The sequence below is a fragment of the Gekko japonicus genome, unplaced genomic scaffold, assembly GCF_001447785.1.
Source record: "Gekko japonicus isolate JY-2015 unplaced genomic scaffold, Gekko_japonicus_V1.1 scaffold193, whole genome shotgun sequence".
NCBI lineage: Eukaryota > Metazoa > Chordata > Lepidosauria > Squamata > Gekkonidae > Gekko > Gekko japonicus.
Window position 1 is genome coordinate 869824 of NW_015161952.1, and position 21315 is coordinate 891138.

Below are 21315 nucleotides of genomic sequence, written 5' to 3' on the forward strand. Positions count from 1 at the left end.
CTTGGCATGCAGAAGGTCCCAGGTTCAGTCCCCAGCATCTACAGTTAAAAGGATCAGGTAGTAGGTGATATGAAATACCTCTGTAATTGCAAGTAGATAAATAGGTACCACTCCGGTGGGAAGGTAACAGCGTTCCATGCACCTTGGTGTTTAGTCATGCCGGCCACATGACCACGGAAACGTCTTCGGACAGCGCTGGCTCTTCGGCTTTGAAACGGAGATGAGCACCGCAACCCTAGAGCCGGACTCGACTGGCTTTCGAGCAAGGGAACCTTTACCTTTTAAGACTCTGGAGAGCCACTGCTGGTCAGAATAGATCGAACTGACCTTGTTAGGTTAATTGTCTGACTCTGTATAAGACAGCTTCATTTGTGGTCTGTGGCTGGCTTCTGTGGAAGTGTGGCAGACTGGTCCCATGTCATTTTTTTTTTGCACCACATAGGTACCAGTTCAGTTGAGGGTAGACTGGGTGGATGCTTATTTTGAATCTGCTGGCAACCTGAAACAAAGCCTCAAAAGAAATAAATTCTATTCCCTGTTCCCAACGCTAAATCAAACTGTTACCTTTTGGACATTAGCTTTTCACAGTTTATCTGTCCTACACAACTGGATAAGAAGATGTGAGCATGGACTTGGAAACTGCTGCTGGGCAAGAAATTGGGTTTGATCCAGTCAGCATTTCAGCTGGAGGAAAAGGAAAGCAGTATACCCTTCAACCACTAATCAAGGCTACATATGTAGGACTGTGGGACCTATATGGCCAGCACCCATGTGGAACTGGGGTTGTAGTAAGGAGGAGAACTGGGGGAGATTAAGTGGAAAGAGGAGCAAAAAAGTTAACTGTGGGCATTGGGAAATGAGGTCAGCCTGTCAAGAAAAGTGCATGTTTCAAACATTGAGCTCCATGATTGTAGGATAGTGAACAGCAATTGGGTTTTTTTCTCTTTTGTTTTCATCTGGGTTTCCTTTTTCTTGCTGGCACCAATGGGTATCCAACTGCAAACTGTGGGATTCCCTGCAGTCCAAGTTGCCAAACATCTGGACAACAATGATCCCTCTAAATCTGATAGCAAGATGAACAGCCTAGGCGAACAAACTGTGCAAAATTTCCAGAGAATACCTGCAACTGACCGACACCTTCCTAATCTTATGCCTTATCTCAGTAATTGCCATGGAGCCTGCTGGTATGTTTCCTGGCACCCACTGGACTCTAATCTGGGAGAACCGGGTTTGATTCCCCACTCCTCCACTTGCACCTGCTGATGTGACCTTGGGTCAGTCACAAACTTTGGCACAGCTGTCCTTGAAAAAGAGCAGTTTCTGTCAAGAGCTCGCTCAGCCCCACCTACCTCACAGGGTGTCTGTTGTGGGGAGGGGAAGGGAAAGGAGTTTGTAAGCCGCTCTGAGACACCTTTGGGTAGTGAAGGGCGGGGTATAAATCCAATCTCTTCTTCTTCTTCTTCTCAGGCAGAGGTCTCCCATATCACATGGTCTTTTTCACTGGTGATGTCGGGGATCGAACCGGGGACCCTTCTGCTTGCCAAGCAGAAGCTCTACCACTGAGCCACAACCCCTCCCTTATTTATTTGTTTATTTATTTATAAATCTGATTTTTAGACCGCCCTCCCCCAAGTTCTTGGGGCTCAAGTGCTAACCATCCAAGTACTAACCGGGGTCAGCCCTGCTTAACTTCCAAGATCTGATGAGGCTGGGCTAGTCTGGGCCGTCCAGGTCAGGGCGGCTTCCAACAACACTTAAGACATAACTTATAATACAGAACACCAGTTTTTAAACAAACTGCAATGAAATACTTAACACATCACTGATGTCCTTAAAATGCACAGGCAGTTGTAAGCATGAGCCATCTCTTAAGAAGCCCTACTGTAATGTGTTCCTTGAAATAAAACATTGACCGTATGTTTGTGGTGGGAAGTCCCATGCATACCATGAATCATGAGCTTGGGGGGTGGGGAGGGGTCAAGACAAGGGAGAGATCCAAGAACAAAAGTGTTTAAGCCCCTGAAGCTGTCTAGAAGGTTTCAGGCATCTGCTGAGGAGACAGCCGCCATGCATATGTAAGGGGGGGGGGGACGGCTCTACTGAGTTTATTGTTTTAGTCGATTTTCCTTGACATCAACCTATGACTTTCTCTAAGTGACAAGAAAATTGCAACTGGCCCTTGACAGCCGGGCACAAATTGACTTGAGCAAAACAAAATCAAACAGCAAAGTAATCCCCAAGCAAACGTAATAAACCCAAAGTCCCAGCGGGCAGCATTCTTCTGCAGGCAGTGGTCTTATTGAATAAAGGCTACCCCGCTCTTTGTTTGAGCAGTGTGTTTACCAAGACAAATGTAATTCATTGGTTTACATTTCCTCTTCCCTCAGCTTGTCTGCCAGGCACATACGGGGAGAACTGTAACCAAGTATGTCAGTGTTCTGGCAAGAATGAAGAGTGCCACCACGTCACGGGCCAGTGTGGCTGCTTGCCAGGGTACTACGGAATCCGCTGCGACCTCAGTAAGTGTCGTTTCTGCTTCATCGCTGTCTCTGTTGAGTATTTGGTCGGTGGGTTACGATTCCAGGATTCTGGCGCCTATGGTTTTAACAGAAGCTTCAGTTTTCACGGGTCTCGACGATGGTGGAACTTTCCACAGTGACGCAAAGCAGTTCTTTTTTTTTTGTCTAGATGCATACCTAGTGTCTGGGCTTATTTGGGTCATATAGTTATATTTAAGTATATGTACTTGTAGTTTATTTGGTGTACAAGTGTCCAGTGTGTTGGGCATATTAGATTTGTTGATTTTTGCCATCGTATTTGTGACCATGAGACACTGAAAAGAATATTTGACCTGGGCCTCAAAGCTGTCCCGGCTCACCAATGGACCTTTTTTTTAAAAAAAATGACCTTAGCATTTTACTACTTCGCACTGTCCCTATGGGCCAAATGCAGTCATCTGGCAGCCATCTGTTGGCTATTCTACCACTTAGGGTGGCCTGTCTGGCATAGACAGACCAGACAGAGCCTGAGCCTTTTCCATCCTGACTCTTGCTCTGCAGAAGGGGCTCGCTGAGGAGGCGAGAGGGGCCCTCTCCTTGGAGGCCTTTGGGAGGCACTGCAAGGCCTTGCCTGTTTGCCAGGGCTTTTGGGGGGGGGTTTGAATGGCAGACACCTTTTAAGGGGAAGAAATTTAGGGTTTGCTATTTTATCTTTGGTTTTAATTGAAAAAGTTTTTTAGCTATTACGGTAAGCAACTTTGGACCATGAGGAAAGGCAAGGTGTAAACGTTTAAATAATAAATAAATCTGTTTTTGTCTGTGAAGAGGGAATAGTTAGGCTAGTTCAGACCTTGCTTTTGGACCGGTGTTTGCAATCTCATTGATTTCATTTTATCGGCTCTGCGTGATAACCTTTGACTTGCATGGATAGGGATGTGCAGTTTCATGGAGGAAGGCAGCAGTGAACCTAGGTCTGCCAAGTGGGGGCAGGTAAACCCCCGCTTTGGAGGTCCAATTTCCGCCACCACGGAATTGGGTCCCGGGGGGGGAACCCCACCCCGGCGTGTGCGTCACCAGGAAGTGATGTTATGACGCCGGGCATGCTGGGGGCGGTGCCATGACCATCCGAAGGGAAACTCTATGGTTTCCCCTTGAATGGTCGTGGCCCCGCCCCCAGCGTGCCCAGCATCATAACGTCACTTCCTGGTGACGTGCATGCGGCGTGCGCGCTCTGGGATCCACCCGGGAGTCCCCCACTGCGGAGGTAAGCTATACTTGGCAACCCTAAGCGAACCAAATTATCTAGCCTGTGAATTCTCCTTTTTCCCTTGAACGCAGTGAGCGAGTGCAGAAGTTACAGTCTTGTGCTAGAACTGGGAGGAGCAAATCCGCACTCTGCTTTAATTCACTGAAAGCCATGTAGATCCATTCTACTATGAAGCTCATTGGGAGGCCTCAGGCCAAGGGGTTGTCAGGATAGAATGGCTCCAGGCATTAAATTGTGTAGCCATTCTGAGCTCCTGGGAGGGAGGGAGCGAGGGAGCGAGGGAGGGATGAAAATGTTATAAACAGGGAGCTGTCACCACATAGAAAAACATTTTTTTTTTTAAAAAAAAAGCAAAATACAGTAAAGAAAATTCCACCATAATAGTAAAAGAGAGCCAGTTTGGTGTAGTGGTTAAGTGCGCGGACTCTAATCTGGGAGAACCAGGTTTGATTCCCCACTCCTCCACTTGCACCTGCTGATGTGACCTTGGGTCAGTCACAAGCTCTGGCACAGCTGTCCTTGAAAAAGAGCAGTTTGTGTCAGAGTTCTCTCAGCCCCACCCACCTCACAGGGTGTCTGTTGTGGGGAGGGGAAGGGAAAGGAGTTTGTAAACCGCTCTGAGACTCCAAGTGAAGGGCGGGGTATAAATCCAATCTCCTCCTCCTCCTCCTCTTCTTCTTCTTCTTCTTCTTCTTCTTCTTCTTCTTCTTCTTCTTCTTCTTCTTAAAATCAGGCCTTACCAAATTACCACGTAGAACTACTGTGATAGTGAGTGTGAGGAAGTGCCCCAGTTTGACAAGGAAAATACATGGAAGCCACTTGGGCACGAGGATTCCCTTTCAGAATTGAAAACTGCAGTGTGAATCCTGATGCTCACCAAACACAACCTCCTTTGCACAGGACAAAAGTGGACAAAAGCCAGGACAAAAGTGGGGGCATTTCCACTACACTGAGGTGGAAAAGGGACACGCCCTACTTCTGTCTTGAGCTGCGTTTGTGGCGTTGCAGACAGTTTCACCTGGATCAAAGCCAAGGGCTAAATCATGTACTAGATATTCAGAAATACTTCAAAAAAAATTATCTAGGCAGCCAGGAAAGGTAGACAACAAATTGGGATTCTCAGGGTTAATGGCAAAAGGTTTAAAGGATTTAAAAGAGCTGGAACTTGCCAAGCCCTGTCTTAGTATTTATGTGTATAGTTGTGCTTTGTGTATCCTTGATCACTTTAAGATGCTCTAAGCCACACTAAGCCTGTGTGACAAGATGGGATATAAATTTAAATATAAGAACAGATTTAAAGCCAGTAGAATTTATTGCAAAGCACATTTTACCAGGGGAAAGACTCATTCCCAATTATCCATTAACAGTTTTTATTAGTACTAAAAGCATTAATTGACGGGTCAGAGCAATTAATCAGTCCTTTTACCACAGAATTTTAAAAAGTATATTTTTAAAGGAAAGAAAACGTTATAATTGGTTATATTCCCTGTAAAAGAGTGTTTTGGTACAGATGACTGTATGGAAAGCAAGCTGGGTGCATCATCTAGGCACTATCCTTGCAAGCTTCTTCTTTCTGAGTTAGTCACAATGAAATCCTAAGCATAATTACATCTTTCTAAGACAACTGACTCTTCTTAGGGCTGAACTGCGCAGGTCAAGGAAGCTATACAAAGTAAAGAGGCTTCTTTTAAAAAGTGAATGGTCTGCCCACAATGAATTGAACAGGAGGGATCACAGGCTCTGGGAAAAGAAATGTAATAATTAGGCATGCAACAAGAGATTTTGAGGAGTGGGTTGCTAAAAGCATCAAGACAAACAATGGACATTTTTAAAAATCTGTCCGGAGCAGGAAGCCAGCCGGAGAAGCAGTTGGGCCTTTGGATGACAAAGAAATAAAGGGGCTGCTAAAGGAAGATGGGGAGGTACTGTGTTCACTGTGGAAAGTGTGGGGGAGGTACTCATGCCACAGCCCCTATTTTCAGGAAGGAAGTCTGAAGAGCTAAGGTGACCAGAGATTAAATTCTAGACCTACTGGGGAAATTAAAAGCCAATAAGTCTCCAGGTCCTGATGGCATACACCTGAGAATTCTTACAGAACTCAGATGTGAGATCATTGATCTACTAGCCCATATGTGTAACCTATCACTAAATTCAGCCACTGTACCAGACGACTGGAGAGTAGCAAATGTGACACAGGCCAGTCAGCTCAATGTTTATCCCAGGCAAACTAGTAGAAACTGTAATCAAAGATAGAATTGTTACGTACATAGAGGGACACAGCCTGCTGAGGGAAAATCAGCATGGCTTCTGCAAAGGGAAGTCCTGCCTCACCAACCTTTAGGAGCCCATTGAGAAAGCAAACAAGCATGTAGACAGTAGTGACCCAGTAGACCTGGACTTTCGAAAGGCTTTTGACAAGGTACGTCACCAAAGACTCCTGAATAAGACTCATGGGATAAGAGGATGGGTTCTCTTATGGATTAAAAACTGGTTAAATGACAGTAAGCAAAGAGTGAAAATCAATGGACAGTTCTCACAATAGAGGGAAGTAAGCAGTGGGGTCCCACAAGGATTGGTATTGGGGCCACTACTATTTAATTTATTCATCAGTGATCTCGAACTAGGGGTGAGTAGTACAGTAGCCAAATTGCAGATAGCACAAAATTATTCAGGATGCTGAAAACCAAAGCTCACTGTGAAGAGCTCCAAAAGGACCTCCACAAACTGGGTGAGTGGGTAACAATGTGGCAAATGAAGATCAGTGCTGGTAAGTGTAAGGTCATGCACAATGGGACAAAAAATCCCAACTTCCTAGGCCAATGGGGTCTGAACTTGCTGAGACTGGGGGGGGGGGGAGATCTTGGGGTCATAGTGGATAGCTCAATGAAAGTGTTAACCCAATGTGCTGCAGCAGTGAAAAAGGCAAAATCTTGTGTTAGGAATTATTAGAAAAGGGATTGAGAATAAAACAGCCAATGTTGTAATGCCCCTGTATAGATCTGTGGTGTGACCTCATTTGGAATATACTGTGTCCAGTTCTGGTCACTGTATCTCCAAAAGGACATTGCAGAGCTGGGAAAAGTACAGAGAAGGACAACCAGGATGATTAGGGGGTTGGAGCACCTTCCCTATGAGGAAAGGCTGAAGCATCTGGGACTTTTCACTTTAGAAAAGGGACAACTAAGGGGGGGGCATGATAGAGGTTTACAAAATTATGTATGGGGTGGAGAGAGTTAGGGTGGAAAATTTTCTCCTCCCTCTCCCAAAATACTAAAACTTGAGGACATCCAGTGAAGCCGATGGGCAGTAGATTCAGGATGGACAAAAGGAAATACTACTTTACACAGAGTGATTGAAATGTGGAATTTACTGCCAAAGGATATATTGATAGCAACAAGAATAAACAGCTTTAAAGGGGGATGATATGTTCATGGAGGATAAGTCTATCAGTGGCTACTAGCCATGTTGTGCTGAGGGGAACCTCCAAATTCAGAGGTACTAATCCTTTGAATCCCAGAGCCAGGAGACAACATCAGGGGAAGGTCTCAGCCTCTATACCCTGTTGTTGGCCCTCCAGAGGAACTGGTTGGCCACTGTGTGAGACAGGATGCTGGACTAGATGGACCATTGGACTGATCCAGCAGGGCTCTTCTCATGTTCTTATGTTCTTAACCAGCAGTATCATCTATTGGTTTCAATGTGAATAGAATTGCCACTACATTTGAGAGCAATCAAGAGAATTTTGATAAGCTATTTAGGAGTTAAAGGAGTTTTTGTTCACTTCTAAGGGCTCCTTTCTCTGCTTCTGCCTTGTACCTCCACACACACCCGGTACAGTGAACACCGTTCAAGGATCCCCGCCCATTCCCGTTTTGGTTTTGAGCAAGGGTGGATCATAGCAAATGGATGAAGCTACATTCGGTTTCTCACATTTATTTCTGAGATTTTTGTTCTGTCCTTCCTCTAGGGAGCACAGAGCAGCAAACTTTGGCCCCACCCTCCCTTTCCCTGATACCTGCTTTAAATAGTATTTAATAAAATAGTGGTTAAGATGCTGAACTGCAGGCTGTGGAAGGTCAGTAGTTCAGCAGTTCGAGCCCCGAGTGTGCCGCATGACGGAGTGAGCTCCCGTCTCTAGTTCCAGCTCCTGCCAACCTAGCAGTTCGAAAGCAAGAAATTGCAAGTAGATAAATAGGTACCACTCCGGTGGGAAGGTAACAGCGTTCCATGCGCCTTGGTGTTTAGTCATGCCGGCCACATGACCACGGAAACGTCTTCAGACAGCGCTGGCTCTTCGGCTTTGAAACGGAGATGAGCACCGCAACCCTAGAGTCGGACTCGACTGGCTTTCGAGCAAGGGAACCTTTACCTTTGCCTTTACCTTGAATGGTATAGAGGTCTGTGTGGTACAGAGAGTAACTCCTGGCATTTAAAATAGTAAGGAATATATTAAAAGTTTTAAAATCTACCCACATACTTTCGGCACAGCAGCGGACGGAGTGAATACAAAAGAAAGGCGCAAACACACCATTCCCCTGTCCCTCTCTCTCTATATGCCCTTGCTGGATCTTGTTCTAAGGCAGGCTCTTTAACTTATATAAATTACAGTGTTCTAAAAGCTACCCCTTAGTTTGGAGTCTTTGTCCAGGTGTCTCCATCTTTGTCTGCCCTGCATGGCAACTACGGCCCTCAAGATAGAGCTCCGGTTTGAGTGCTCCTTCCTCCAGATGGAATTAGCCAAAATGGACCCCTCCCTCCATGCCAAGGGATTTTATTTCTTCTGTTTTCCCATCCCCTTGTGGGTTAAACAATCTAGCCCTTGCAACCCCAGGTCTCTGTGACAACTCCTCAGTGTCAAATTCCAGCTCAGATGAGAGCTGTCTGTTTCACTGTCCTGGCCAGCATTTCCAGAGATTTGATGGTTGGTCCTTGGGTGATGCTTGGAAGCAGTTTACTCCCCCCACCCCCACACACCCGCCTGTGTTCTACTATGAGAGAGAAACCCAAGCCCAGAAGTTTTAAAAAAAATTCTCCACAGTCTGCCAGTGAGCATCTTTGTGTTGTCTCTTAATAGCTGTTTAAGATAGGCCCTGTTCAGAAGAACGTCCCCCCCCCCGGATATTGTACCGGGCGGGGTATAAGTTTGATAAATAAATAAATAAAGGTTAGGGACAACCTTCTGGGGGGCACTCACCCTCATGTTTTCCTACCTTTAACCCCCTCACTTTGGAAGCGGTAACTAACTGGACTGAGGAAACACATTTCAAAATTCCCCTGAGTCTGGAAAATAAAACCAACATTTTGAAGTAGCTTAACTGTGCGGGCTCAGACGGATTTGGAAGGTGGGGTCTCGGCCATTTATTTCTCCCCATAGCAAAAGGAATTTATTGAACTTGAAGGATGGGGACGGAGCGCCTGGGAGGAAATCTTGAGAGGAAAATATTGCCTGAAGGAGGCAGTGGTGTATATCATGTTGCACCAGACACATCATTTGTGTGTTACTTGTTTTTAAATACTTGAATGCTAGCATTTAAATAAAAACCTTGAGAATGGGCTGTTAAAAAAACCCTAATTGTCAGACTGACCTAAATTTTACTCTTTGTGTTGTACCAGTTTTATAGTTCCCTGCGTGCTCCTTATTTTCAGTCCTTTTAAACTGAACCCAAATAGTTCCCCAAAATCTCATAATTTTAAACTGTGCACAAATGGTAGTTATAAAAGAAAACAAATAAATAAAGGAGATGCAGTATTTGACCCTAAACCTAAAGTGATCCATAGAGGCCACCATAAATTGCACAGGACAATCTGGTTAATTTAAGATTAATTGTTGTTTTAGGCTAAGGTATAGATTCTTAATTTGAGTACCACCACATAGCTGAGCCTTCCTTAATATTTGCTGTTTAAAAAAAACCTACAGACTTAATGTGACTTCCTTAAAATTGTTTGTGGACTGGAGCAATGCAGAGACTGATAAGAAAATGCAATGATGTAGCTTGAAAAAGAGGCAGATAATCATCTTTATTTCCAGCTTTTAATTTTTTATTTGCTATACACAATTAATATCCTCTCATAGGAATACTAGTGAAATGCCTCCCATTCCTTTCTAAACTGGAGTTTGGCAGATTTGGTTGTTTTGCAGACCCCCAACAGGAGTTGTTTTTAACTATAATATCAGGCTGCATGAATGACACAGAATTTAGGCCCAGTGTTAATGTCGTTGAGGCAGTTCAGGTATATATGTACTTCATATGATTCCTCAAATGGGTTTGCAGCCAATTAATGTGTGAACTGTCTCCACTGAAAAACACTGTGCTGAAGTGAAGCAAAATCCAGGTTTTCTCTGTGACAACTCAGGGGAGGAGTTGTGGCTCAGTGCCTGAACACTGCTTGGCATGCAGAAAGTCCCAGGTTCAATCCCTGGGATCCCTAGCTAAAATGATCAGGTAAGTGGGTGACTTGAAAGACTTCTGTCTGAAACCCTGGAGAGCTGCTGCCAGTCTGAGTAGACAATACTGACCTTGATGAACTAGTACCCAAATCACTGTACACATGTCAGGGAAGTTACATGCAGAGGTGTGCCCTGCCCACACAGACAAAACATGTGTATTTTGGGGCACAAACACTTGGGGCCGTATTGCCAAGTATACGGAGCTGCAGATTCTGATCAGCTCTTGGAGAAATGGCGTTGGGGAGTGGAAATCTAACAGAAAACCACAGAATAAAGTAGTAATGAATGAAAAACACAGGACAGAAATGCAGTATGGTGGAACAACAGTAACAACACAAAATCTGTCCCTGGAATGGCTGCCTACCTACAGAAAATACACTCATAAGCGAAAATAAGACATACAAGCCTGATTCAGGGAATCATAGAATGTTAGAATTGGAAGGGATCTTGCAAGTAATCGAGTCCAACCCCCTGCACTCTGCAGGAGCATAGCCGAAAGATAGCCCTACAACATACCCAAAAGATGGTCGTCCAGCCTCCGCTTGAAAACGTCCAGCGAAGGAGCATCCACCCCCTCCCGAGGCAGTCTGTTCCACTGCTCTGCACAGTAAAGAAGCAGCATTGGGAGTTGAAACTGACCAGGAGAAGGCAGAAGGTTTGGTGCCAGGTGATCAGAGAGGAGGTTCAGGATGTGGAGAAGACTAGGGACCAACTATGAGGCTGGGGTAACAGGGTCTTTCCAAACTGCCTGCAAAAAACTGGTCCAAGAGGTGACTTTTTGTACCCTTTTGCCTGGGATGTGGAGGGGAAGGGTTGTTCTTGGCATTTGTCTCTATTGTGGGTGGGAGTTTTCCCCTTTTGCATTTAGAATGTCAGATATGTCTGCGTTGGTGGGCCATGATTGGGAAAGGTAAAGAATCTTCCTGTGTGGTCATTTAGGTAGGAAGGAGATGGTTGGGGTTGATCTGTTGCTTATTGTTTTGGAAATCTGGGTCACTAGTTCAGATCAAATTAGCTGGGAGGAAGCTATGAGGTTCTTGGGGAAATAGCCTTTAATCAGTCAAGTCCCTTTCAGGGTGGAGGGCTTATGCATATGACTGTTAAAAGGTGTGGCCCTTCATTCTTTTTCCTCAATGCCATGACTGAGTGCTTTTTGATTCCAGTTTAATTCAGGCTCATTTTATCTTTCCTGGGCCCACACTCAGGTATTTTTGTTGTTGTTCAGTCACACAGTCGAGTCCGACTCTTTGCGACCCCATGGACCAGATCTCGCCAGGCCCTCCTGTCTTCCGCCGTCCTCTGAAGTTTGCTCAATTTCATGTTCGTTGCATCTATGACACTGTCTAACCATCTCATCCTTTGCTGTCCCCGTCTTCTTTGACCTTCAATCTTTCCCAGCATCAGGGTCTTCTCCAGGGAGTGCTCCCTTCTCATTTGGTGGCCAAAGTCTTTGCGCTTCAGTTTCATTATCTGGCCTTCCAGGGAACAGTCAGGGTTGATTTCTTTTAGGATTGACTGATTTGATCTTCTTGCAGTCCAAGGGACTTCTCCAGTACCATAGTGCAAAAGAATCTATTCTTCAGCGCTCGGCCTTCCTTATAGTCCAACTCTCGCAGCCATACATGACTACTGGGAATACCATTGCTTTGACCATGTGTACAGAAGGGAATAAAGACAAAGGTGGTCCTCTTGGCTGAGGTTCTCGTGGGTGGCAGGACCAGTGGTCTGATTCAGTATAAGGCAGCTTCATGTGTTCATGTGTGTTCAACTGATTTGCCATGGCTCAGTCACACTTTGCAATGCTGTGCTCATCAACTGGTAGACATGTCAGTAAGAACTACAAATGTCACTGAAAATCAGGAGGGGCAGTATAGAATCCAAATCCGTCTAGCTGCTAACACTCGGATGTTAGCTGAAGCAAGTGCCATATCTTTCAAGAATTCTTCTTTGGTTCAGAGCATAATTCCAACCAGAGAAGAACTGGAATGCTGGAACATTAGCTGCAGAAGCCAGGGATTTGTGAGTGGAATATAGTATTGAGATAATAAATGTACTATGTAGTTTTGTAAGCAGCATTTAATGATTATACATTCATTAATACCCTGAATACCAGATCACTAGGTAGGCTTTCTGTAAACCAGTGTTCTGAGGGTCAAAGGTGAAAGGTCAAATGGGCACAACTTTGTCCCCAACTTCAGGCAATATGAACAAATGCATTGGGATCCTCTGCCTTGTGGGAGCCTAGGGTACTTTCAGCCTTTTATGTTCCCCTTCTCTGCACCCCTGGAAGATGGGAAATAGTCTCGTTGACCAAGCGGAATCAAGCCAGGGAAGTCTGCCTATCCCTAGTGTGACGTGGCTCATTTGCTATGGCCCAGAGCGGTGTTTAAAGCCAGAACTGCCATCAGACTTCTATGGGAAAGAGTCTTACTGATCTATCTAAAAATTTATACACCACCTCTCCAAAGATCCACTCAGGGGTAGTTTAGACCTGCTCGAGGAAGTATGACTTCTATACATAATTTCTAAATGCGAGGGGGAGGAAACTACGCAAATTCCCATTTTCAGCACTCGCTGGCTGTCACTGCTGGGGGAGTGGAATGAAATGAATGTGTCCTTTCCCCCCTAGAAAACCCCTGTGTACGCTCACAAAGTTACTGAAACACTGTGTTTGAGTCCTGTAGGCACCGTAAGCAAAGCACTGTCTTCTGTGCAGAGTACGTACAGTCATGTGTGCCCCCCACAGAAGTACAACTGAAATAAATGGAGGATGTGTAGTAACAGAACACTGCTGATAGACAGTTTCGGTCGTCACCAACCCCAGCTTGGGAAGTTCCTAGAGATTTCAGGGTGGTGTCTATGGACGGAGTTTGGGTAGGGGGCTTGTGGGATGTAATGCCATAGAGTCCCCATCCTGAATTTGCCATTTCCTCTGGGAACTGACTTCTGTAGATTAAAGGTCAGTCGTAATTCCAGGAAAACAGCCTTGAAGGTGGTGGCTCTAATAGTGCCCTCCCCATCCAGCACACAGTTATGAGTCGATTGCATTCTTTTTCAGTGTGATCATTAACAGGCAGATCAATCTAAATTAGAGGCTGGTAGTTATGAGATTAGGGGCTGCGGTGGCTCAGTGGCTGAGATGCTGAACTGCAGACTGGAAGGTCGGTAGTTCAGCAGTTCGAGACCCGAGTGCCGCATGACAGAGTGAGCTTCCATCTCTGGTCCCAGCTCCTGCCAACCTAGCAGTTTGAAAGCAAGAAATTGCAAGTAGATAAATAGGTACCACTTCGGTAGGAAGGTAACAGCATTCTGTGTGCCTCGGCATTTAGTCATGCTGGCCACATGACCACGGAAACATCTTCGGACAGCACTGGCTCTTCGGCTTGGAAACGGAGATGAGCACCGCATTCCTAGAGTCAGATTCAACTGGCTTTCGAGCAAGGGAAACCTTTACCTTTAGTTATGAGATTGGAAGTGTACATACATCAGAGATAGGAGCGCGTCCATCCTACATAGCACTTTTATCAAACGCTTCATTATGCTGGGATGAAAATTTTCCCCAGAGTTTTACTCAAGAAATTACTTTTCAAAGGGGTATTGTGAGGAGAACAGAGAGTGACCTTGCTCCGTGACCACACAATCTCAGCCTTACCTACCTCACAGGGTAGTTGTTGTGTGGATAAAATGGAGGAGAATGAGGCAGTAAGCCACTCAGGGGGAAAAGTGAGATAGAAATATCTAAGTTAATGAACATAATTTGCTGGCCTTCCAGGTGACTGGCGTACCCAGCACCACACCTGGCATTAGTAGCAGCCCCAGTAATCCTTGTCTGGCACACCTGGCTCTTTCCCACTCCAGACTTGGTGGGTGGAAGAAACAAGAGACAGCAGAAAGGTCTCTCCCCCTCCTCCCCAAACATTTAGAAGAAGAAGAAGAGATTGGATTTATACCCCGCCCTTCACTACCCGAAGGAGTCTCAGAGCGGCTTACAAACTCCTTTCCCTTCCCCTCCCCACAACAGACACCCTGTGAGGTAGGTGGGGCTGAGAGAGCTCTGACAGAAACTGCTCTTTTTTCCAAGAACAGAACTACGGCTTGCCCAAGGTCATCCAGCCAGGTGCAAGTGGAGTCTGCGCACTTAACCACTACACCAAACTGGTGTAATATACCTTTCTTCCATTTGCCTCCTTAAATTCCTGCCTCCGATTGTCGTGACTGTTTGCTTCCTCCGTTTCCTGGGGGGGGGATGATGATTTTGAGAGGTCAAATGGGGGCAGGGGAGAGGGTTGAGCATCCCTTCCCACTGCATTACTGTGCTCAGACTGGCAGCCTCCTGTGGCTGTTTTTTATGCTCCTCCTATGCAAGTTCTCATTTGTCGCTCTGCAGAATAGGAAATGCATGAACCAAGGCTAGTTTGAATGAACCGAGCCAGTTTGGTGTAGTGGTTAAGTGTGCAGACTCTAATCTGGGAGAACCGGGTTTGATTCCCCACTCCTCCACTTGCACCTGCTGATGTGACCTTGGGTCAGTCACAAGCTCTGGCACAGCTGTCCTTGAAAAAGAGCAGTTTGTGTCAGAGTTCTCTCAGCCCCACCCACCTCACAGGGTGTCTGTTGTGGGGAGGGGAAGGGAGAGGAGCTTGTAAGCCGCTCTGAGACTCCAAGTGAAGGGCGGGGTAACTCTCCTCCTCCTCCTCCTCCTCCTCCTCCTCCTCCTCCTCTTCTTCTTCTTCTTCTTCTTCGCTCGGTCTATCACAGGTAGTTGATGTTTGACTGCGGGAACCCAAAGATTTGGAAGATAGCCCCTCCCCCCAACAATATCCAAAGCATTTATGAAAATATTTCCTTGGGCTAAATGCAAAATGGCCTCATATACTATCTTCCCAGCAGGAACTTCCAATATGCTGTTTAAAAACAGGTTTGATATACAAAGCCTCGCCCAAAGAACTCCAGTTGGCCCGAGTCCAGTCAGCAAGTGGTTGGATATGGTTGGAAGCCTTGCCTGGCAACCATTGCTATACTTTATAGTACTACGAGGACGGAAAAAAAGAGAGCGGAGTATAAGAAATTATCCATAAAAGGTGTAGCTGGCTGGTAAGCAGAAATTTTCCGCCGCCAAGAGCAACTGGGCTTTCATGTTCTCAAATTTTGGAGTGAAGAATTGAAATAGTCTCTTGGCAGGGACCAAAGGAAGCAGATAGCCTAGCAATAAGAATCGCTTTATTTGCCCATAAATCAGTACAAGGCCGCATGTGCCCGATGCACAATAGTGTTTTGATTTTTTTAAAAAACACAGCTATATTTGGTGTTAAACTTCACGATGTGACTATACCATATACCAGTGTAGATGTTGGAAAAAGGTATTTTAACTTGCAACGCACACATTTTAAAGGGTAGAATTACAGATTACAACAAATATGGAGCTGCCGCTGGAAATGACAGCACTCTGTTAAATTCCTTCCACCCAGCAATGACCTGTAGAAAGAACAAGAAAATATTCATTGTAAAGTTTTCAGGATACCAGTATGTTAAACGAGATGGTCACAAAGAAGGAGGAGGATAATTTGACACAGAGACCCTTCTTTGGGTGGCAGCACTACATTCTTTATAAAGTACAGATTGGTATAAGATCCTCTCTTGATCTTGCACCAAGCTAAGAACTCTCTCTCTCTCTCTCTCTCCCTCTGTGTGTGTGTGAGAGAGAGAGAGAGAGAGAGAGAGAGGCCATCAAGTTGCTTCCAACTTATGGCAACTCTATGCTGATTTAATGACCTCCATAACATTCCATCATTGCTCAGCCTTGCTCAGGTCATACAAGCTGTGGGCCGTGGCTTCCTTGACTGAGTCAATCCATCTCATGTTGGGTCTTCCTCTTTTCCTGCTGCCTCCAGCTTTTCCTAGCATTATTGCCTTGTCCAGTGACTCTTGTCTTCTCATGATGTGACCAAAGTACCATAGCCTCAGTTTAGTCATTTTAGCTTCTAGGGAGACTTCAGGTTTAAATTGATCTAGATCTGCGGTGGCTCAAGTGGTTAAGACGCTGAACTGCAGGCTGTGGAAGGTCAGTAGTTCAGCAGTTCAAGACCCGGGTGCCTCATGATGGAGTGAGCTCCCGTCTCTAGTTCCAGCTCCTGCCAACCTAGCAGTTCGAAAGCAAGAAATTGCAAGTAGATAAATAGGTACCACTTCGGTGGGAAGGTAACGGCGTTCCGTGCGCCTTGGTGTTTAGGCATGCCGGCCACATGACCACGGAAATGTATTCGGACAGCGCTGGCTCTTCGGCTTTGAAACGGAGATGAGCACCGCAACCCTTTACCTTTACCTATTACCACTTATTTGTCTGTTTGTCAGTCTATGGTATCCTTAAAACTTTCCTCCAACACCACATTTCAAAAGAATGTTCTTCCTGTCAGTTTTCTTCATTGTCCAACTTGCACACCCATGCATAGTAATAGGGAATATTACAGTATGAATTATCTTGATCTTGGTCACCAGCAGCACATCCTTATGCTTAAGGAGCATTTCAATTTCCTTCACACCTGTCCTTCACACTCTTGATCTTAGAAAGACCTTCAAGGCAGTTTTATTCAAGAAGACTTTTGATATATTGAGAGGATTCCGAGTAGTGCACACTCGCAGCATATGCAGCTGGATACTCCCAAATGTAACAACTAGAAAGGATTACAGTTGGATAATGTTTTTGATTTGCTGTGGTTTTAATTGGATGAGTGGTTGTGGAAAGGGCCATCAAGTTGCACCTGACCTAGAGTGACGCTATAGGGTTTTTAAGGCAAGAGATATTCAGAGTTGTCCAGACGGCACTTTCCACCACCACATTTGCCAAGTGCCAACCATGAACAGACCTATGCCATTGCACTGAACAAATCACACAGGGGACACCTGTATATATTTCGTGTTTTGAGACTTTGTGTGTGCTGTCCCTTCCTAATGTAAGACTTGCAAGCACCCGTATTTATCCTGCAGAAACTTTGTTGATTCTTGATCAACATGTCAGTTATCCATAAGATGTATAGTTAGGACAATCAGCTTTCCTGCACTAAATTCTGACATAGATTTTCTCTTTAATTGTAAAAGGTTGCAAACCTCTGATATCCACTTCCCTGAGCTCCTTGAAGAAAGCTTGGGATAGTTTGGTGTCGTGGTTAGGAGTGCAGACTCCAGTCTGGGAGAACCAGGTTTGATTCCCCACTCCTCCACATGCAGCTGCTGGTTGACCTTGGGCAAGCCACAGTTCTCTCAGAGTGGTTCTCTCAAGAGCAGTCCTTGAGAGAGCTCTCTCAGCTCCACCTACCTCACAGGGTGTCTGTTGTGGGGAGAGGAAGGGAAGGAGATTGTAAGCCACTCTTGAGACTCCAAGTGAAGGGCAGGGTATAAATCCAATCTCCTCCCTCTCCTCCTCCTCCTCTTCCTTTCCCCGTGATTGGTCACTGGACAACATCCTGAGAGAATTGTGCACTGTCAAGTTGCAATTGACTCATGGAGACCCCAAGAAGTTCCTCCTCATGGGGTTTTCAAGGCAAGAGATGAGCAGAGGAGTTTGCCATTGCCTTCCTCTGCATAGCTTCCCTGCACTTCCTCAGTGGTTTCCCATCCAAGTCAAGGGAAAGAAAGACAGGTTAGAAATATTGCAGTAAAAAAAAAATGAGTATAGCATTTCTTCCTGGAGTGTACAGGGAGCTAAAACAAAAAGAGCCCCAAAGGCGTGGCTCCTCCCTATCTGGTTTGTATAATAGAGAAAGCCACAGATTTCCCTCATTCTTCTCCCAGTCCCTCCGTCAATTTGATCAGGTGCTCTTGTGAGTAACTTAATATATATCATTGTTGCTCTCCCTCCAGGGTGTTTCATAATGCTTATGGGCATCTCTGTCGCTCTCCGTCCAAATGGTGCTCTGAGCCAGAGCTGCTTAGCTTTGGCACTACAGCTGTATGATGGGGCTTTCAGAGCATTTTCTGGACTCCAGAAAGAAGCCACCAATGGGAATGGAAAGCAAATATTTGAAGGCAGGGTGTGTGTGTTTGTGTGTAGTGGTTAAGTGTGCGGACTCTAATCTGGGACAACCGGATTTGATTCCCCACTCCTCCACTTGCTCCTGCTGATGTGACCTTGGGTCAGTCACAAGCTCTGGCACAGCTGTCCTTGAAAAAGAGCAGTTTGTGTCAGAGTTCTCTCAGCCCCACCCACCTCACAGGGTGTCTGTTGTGGGGAGGGGAAGAGAAAGGAGTTTGTAAGCCGCTCTGAGACTCCAAGTGAAGGGCGGGGTATAAATCCAATCTCTTCTTCTTCTCTTCTATATATATATGTGTTGAGGGAATAGCAGCTTCTCCTCAGCTTCCTTCTGTCACTGCTATTATCCTTTGGGTTCGCCAAACAAGACTGCCTGGAGAAGTGGCAGATCTTTGGGGCATTCTGCCAGCAGTGTACTCAGTGGCCACTAAAAAGGGGAAGGTCCTCCTCTCACAGGAGGCGCTGTGTTATATCACCCCTATTCGCCTCTGCTCTGAGTTGCAGGCAACGGGGGCATTTCCAGTGTCCTTTTTTTTTTTTTTTTGCTTTTGTTCTCACAGTGTAATTAAAATGTTGGTTAGGAGAGCCCTGCTTCACGCTACTGCTGTGAGAGGATTTAGGAGCTGTTGGTCATGGCAGGACTAATCCAGGCCAGAAGGAAGAAATCAGGAAATGACTTAGCGGGTTGGCTGCCGTTCCTGCAGTTCCCAGAAAAAACATAACACAGATACACAGGAAACTGTTAAATTAGAAAATGTCTTTATTAGATAACTGGCAGTGGGACTCTGAAAACCTCATTTTGTGGATACTTGGCCTTACTGAAGCGGCAGAAGAGTGTGCGAACCAGCCTCGCTGCCTACAAGCAGCCTGTTTTTTTGGCGAAAGCGGGAACAAATAACGAGATTTGGGTTGGTGATGATAGTGTTAAACGTTGTCATTGGGGTGTGATCTTTATGTCTTGCTCCCGCTTGAACGGAAATAAATAAGTGAAAGGGGGCTAGTCGACTGGTATAGAGACAGGATTACACAAATGATCGCAACCATTTCCCGTCATGGAACAACACAGTGTCAGCTCAAAGTGGGAAACAATTCCACAAGATTTGCCAGAAAAGAGGGGAGAGTTGGGGGAGGGGTGAAAGACAAGATGGAGGAGAGAGAGAGAGAGAGAGATTCAGGTGTCTGAAACAGCAAGTGATGGAAACAAAAGCCAAACAGTGACTGGAAAGGAAGTGGGGTGGGCGAAAGAGACGCTCATCGAAAGAGGAGCCAAATGAGGTCATTACATTAAGGGTGTGTTCTTGGCAAATCTGCTGGCTAGATATTAAAAAGGCTGCTGCAGTGATTCACTCGTCCTTGCCAGGAACTGAGATTCCAAGCATATACACTCAAAGTGTAGAATTTAGACTCCACATCCATGGCTTAGTATTGATCTTTTTCCCAAACAGACAGGGATACAGATCCAATTTGATGGGTGGTTGGGGGCGCCGGTTGTATTTCTGTACAAGAAAAGGAGTTTCTGATATGTTACAGTTGCTCAAGAACATTTTTTCAAAAAGCGTTTCAGAAAATGCACCGTGCTCCAGCCGACTTGGCTCTGGACTATCATGAAGGCCAGACAGACAGATTGTTGTTTTTCAGGCTCCACAGATGATTTTGCATTCTGGAGAGGGAAAACATGCCAAAGACAGCTGTGCTTGAAGTACAAAATATTCAGAAATATGTTTTTTTGGGGGGGTGATAATAAGGGCCAAAATGGCACATGACATTTGAATTCCGTGACTGGAATGCCAGATGTATAGTTCACCCCTAGAAAACCGCCATACAGCGCACTGTTATGAATTGGGGCTGACACAATGGGGAAGGTTCGTTCTACACAAACACACACACACACACTTTTAAAGATCAAAATGCTCCCCTCCCCGCTGCTTTTACCCTGGTAAACAAAACATGGGCACTTAACTCTCCCCCCCCCCCAATCCACCACAGCTTAAAGCAGCCCAGAAGAGGAAAGAGGGGTATTTTTGTTCAGGGAAACGATACAAAGGGAAGAAAAATTAAGCCCCCGTCTTGTCCAGCCCCAACTAATATTGAGCCCCCTCTAGCTGCTTTTTTAATGACAAATTATACATCTGAGTTCCACTTGTAGACTTCCAGGATCGTGCGTGCTTTGGCTCTGAAGTTACATTATAGAGGCCACTGACTTGAGGTGAGGGATCTGTGCAAAGCCAATGGATCAAGTAATGTCTGAGGGGTTGAGATTAAGGGGCCTCGTGTCGCCAGGCCAAAAAGCTGATGCTGTTCTTGGGGGCTAAGAGTACCTCATTAGATCTTACAATTTAACCGATTTTTTTAAAAAGTGCTGGCTCGCAAGAGGCAAAAGGGAGGACTTGACCCTTTGGATTAGCAGACTCAAATCCCTCATTTTCCTCTACCATTATCTGCTCCCTATAGCCCCATGTGGTGAAAAGTTACAGGTTCTGCCAGACTTGATTTATTATTTTATGTGTGGAGACTTGGTGGTGGACAGTGCCGTCAAGTCACAGCCAACCATGGCGACCCTGTAGGGGTTTTCAAGACGTGGTTTGCCCTCGCCTGCCTCTGCTCAACAACCTGGACTTCTTTGGTGGCCTCCCATCCAAGTACTAACCGGGCCAACCCTGCTGAGCTTCCAAGATCTGATGACATCGGATTAGCCTGGGCTATCCAGGTCACGGCAGTGGGGCAGACCTGCATTTTAATGAACAGACCTGCCATTGTCCTGTTTTGCTTAGCTGTGTGCTTATACTTACGATTGTTCTTCCTCCTGATACTTGAATAGGATGCCCAGAAGGTACCTACGGTCCATACTGCAGGACATCATGCAAATGTCTGAATGGAGGGCGTTGTGATCCTGTAACCGGAGCTTGCAGTTGTCCTCCTGGCTTCATCGGAGCTGACTGTGGTCAAAGTAAGTTAGTTCCCTTTGGTATCCTGGCTACAAATGCTGACCCTCAGCCCTAGACAGATTTTGTTTATAAGTACATTCCACCAGTTCAGGCAAATGGTCATGTACAGGCTTTAACGCGCAAGCTGCTGG

At 45.7% G+C, this 21315-nt stretch overlaps 1 protein-coding gene across 1 annotated transcript in view; it reads left to right on the forward strand.

Annotated features, from left to right (window-relative positions):
* Positions 1–21315, forward strand: part of LOC107125965 (multiple epidermal growth factor-like domains protein 6) — a 329707-nt gene that overhangs the window by 287375 nt on the left and 21017 nt on the right. The window contains exons 21-22 of the mRNA XM_015429453.1: positions 2388–2519; positions 21058–21186. Coding sequence (XP_015284939.1) covers positions 2388–2519; positions 21058–21186 — 261 coding nt within the window. The remainder of the gene's footprint in view (positions 1–2387; positions 2520–21057; positions 21187–21315) is intronic.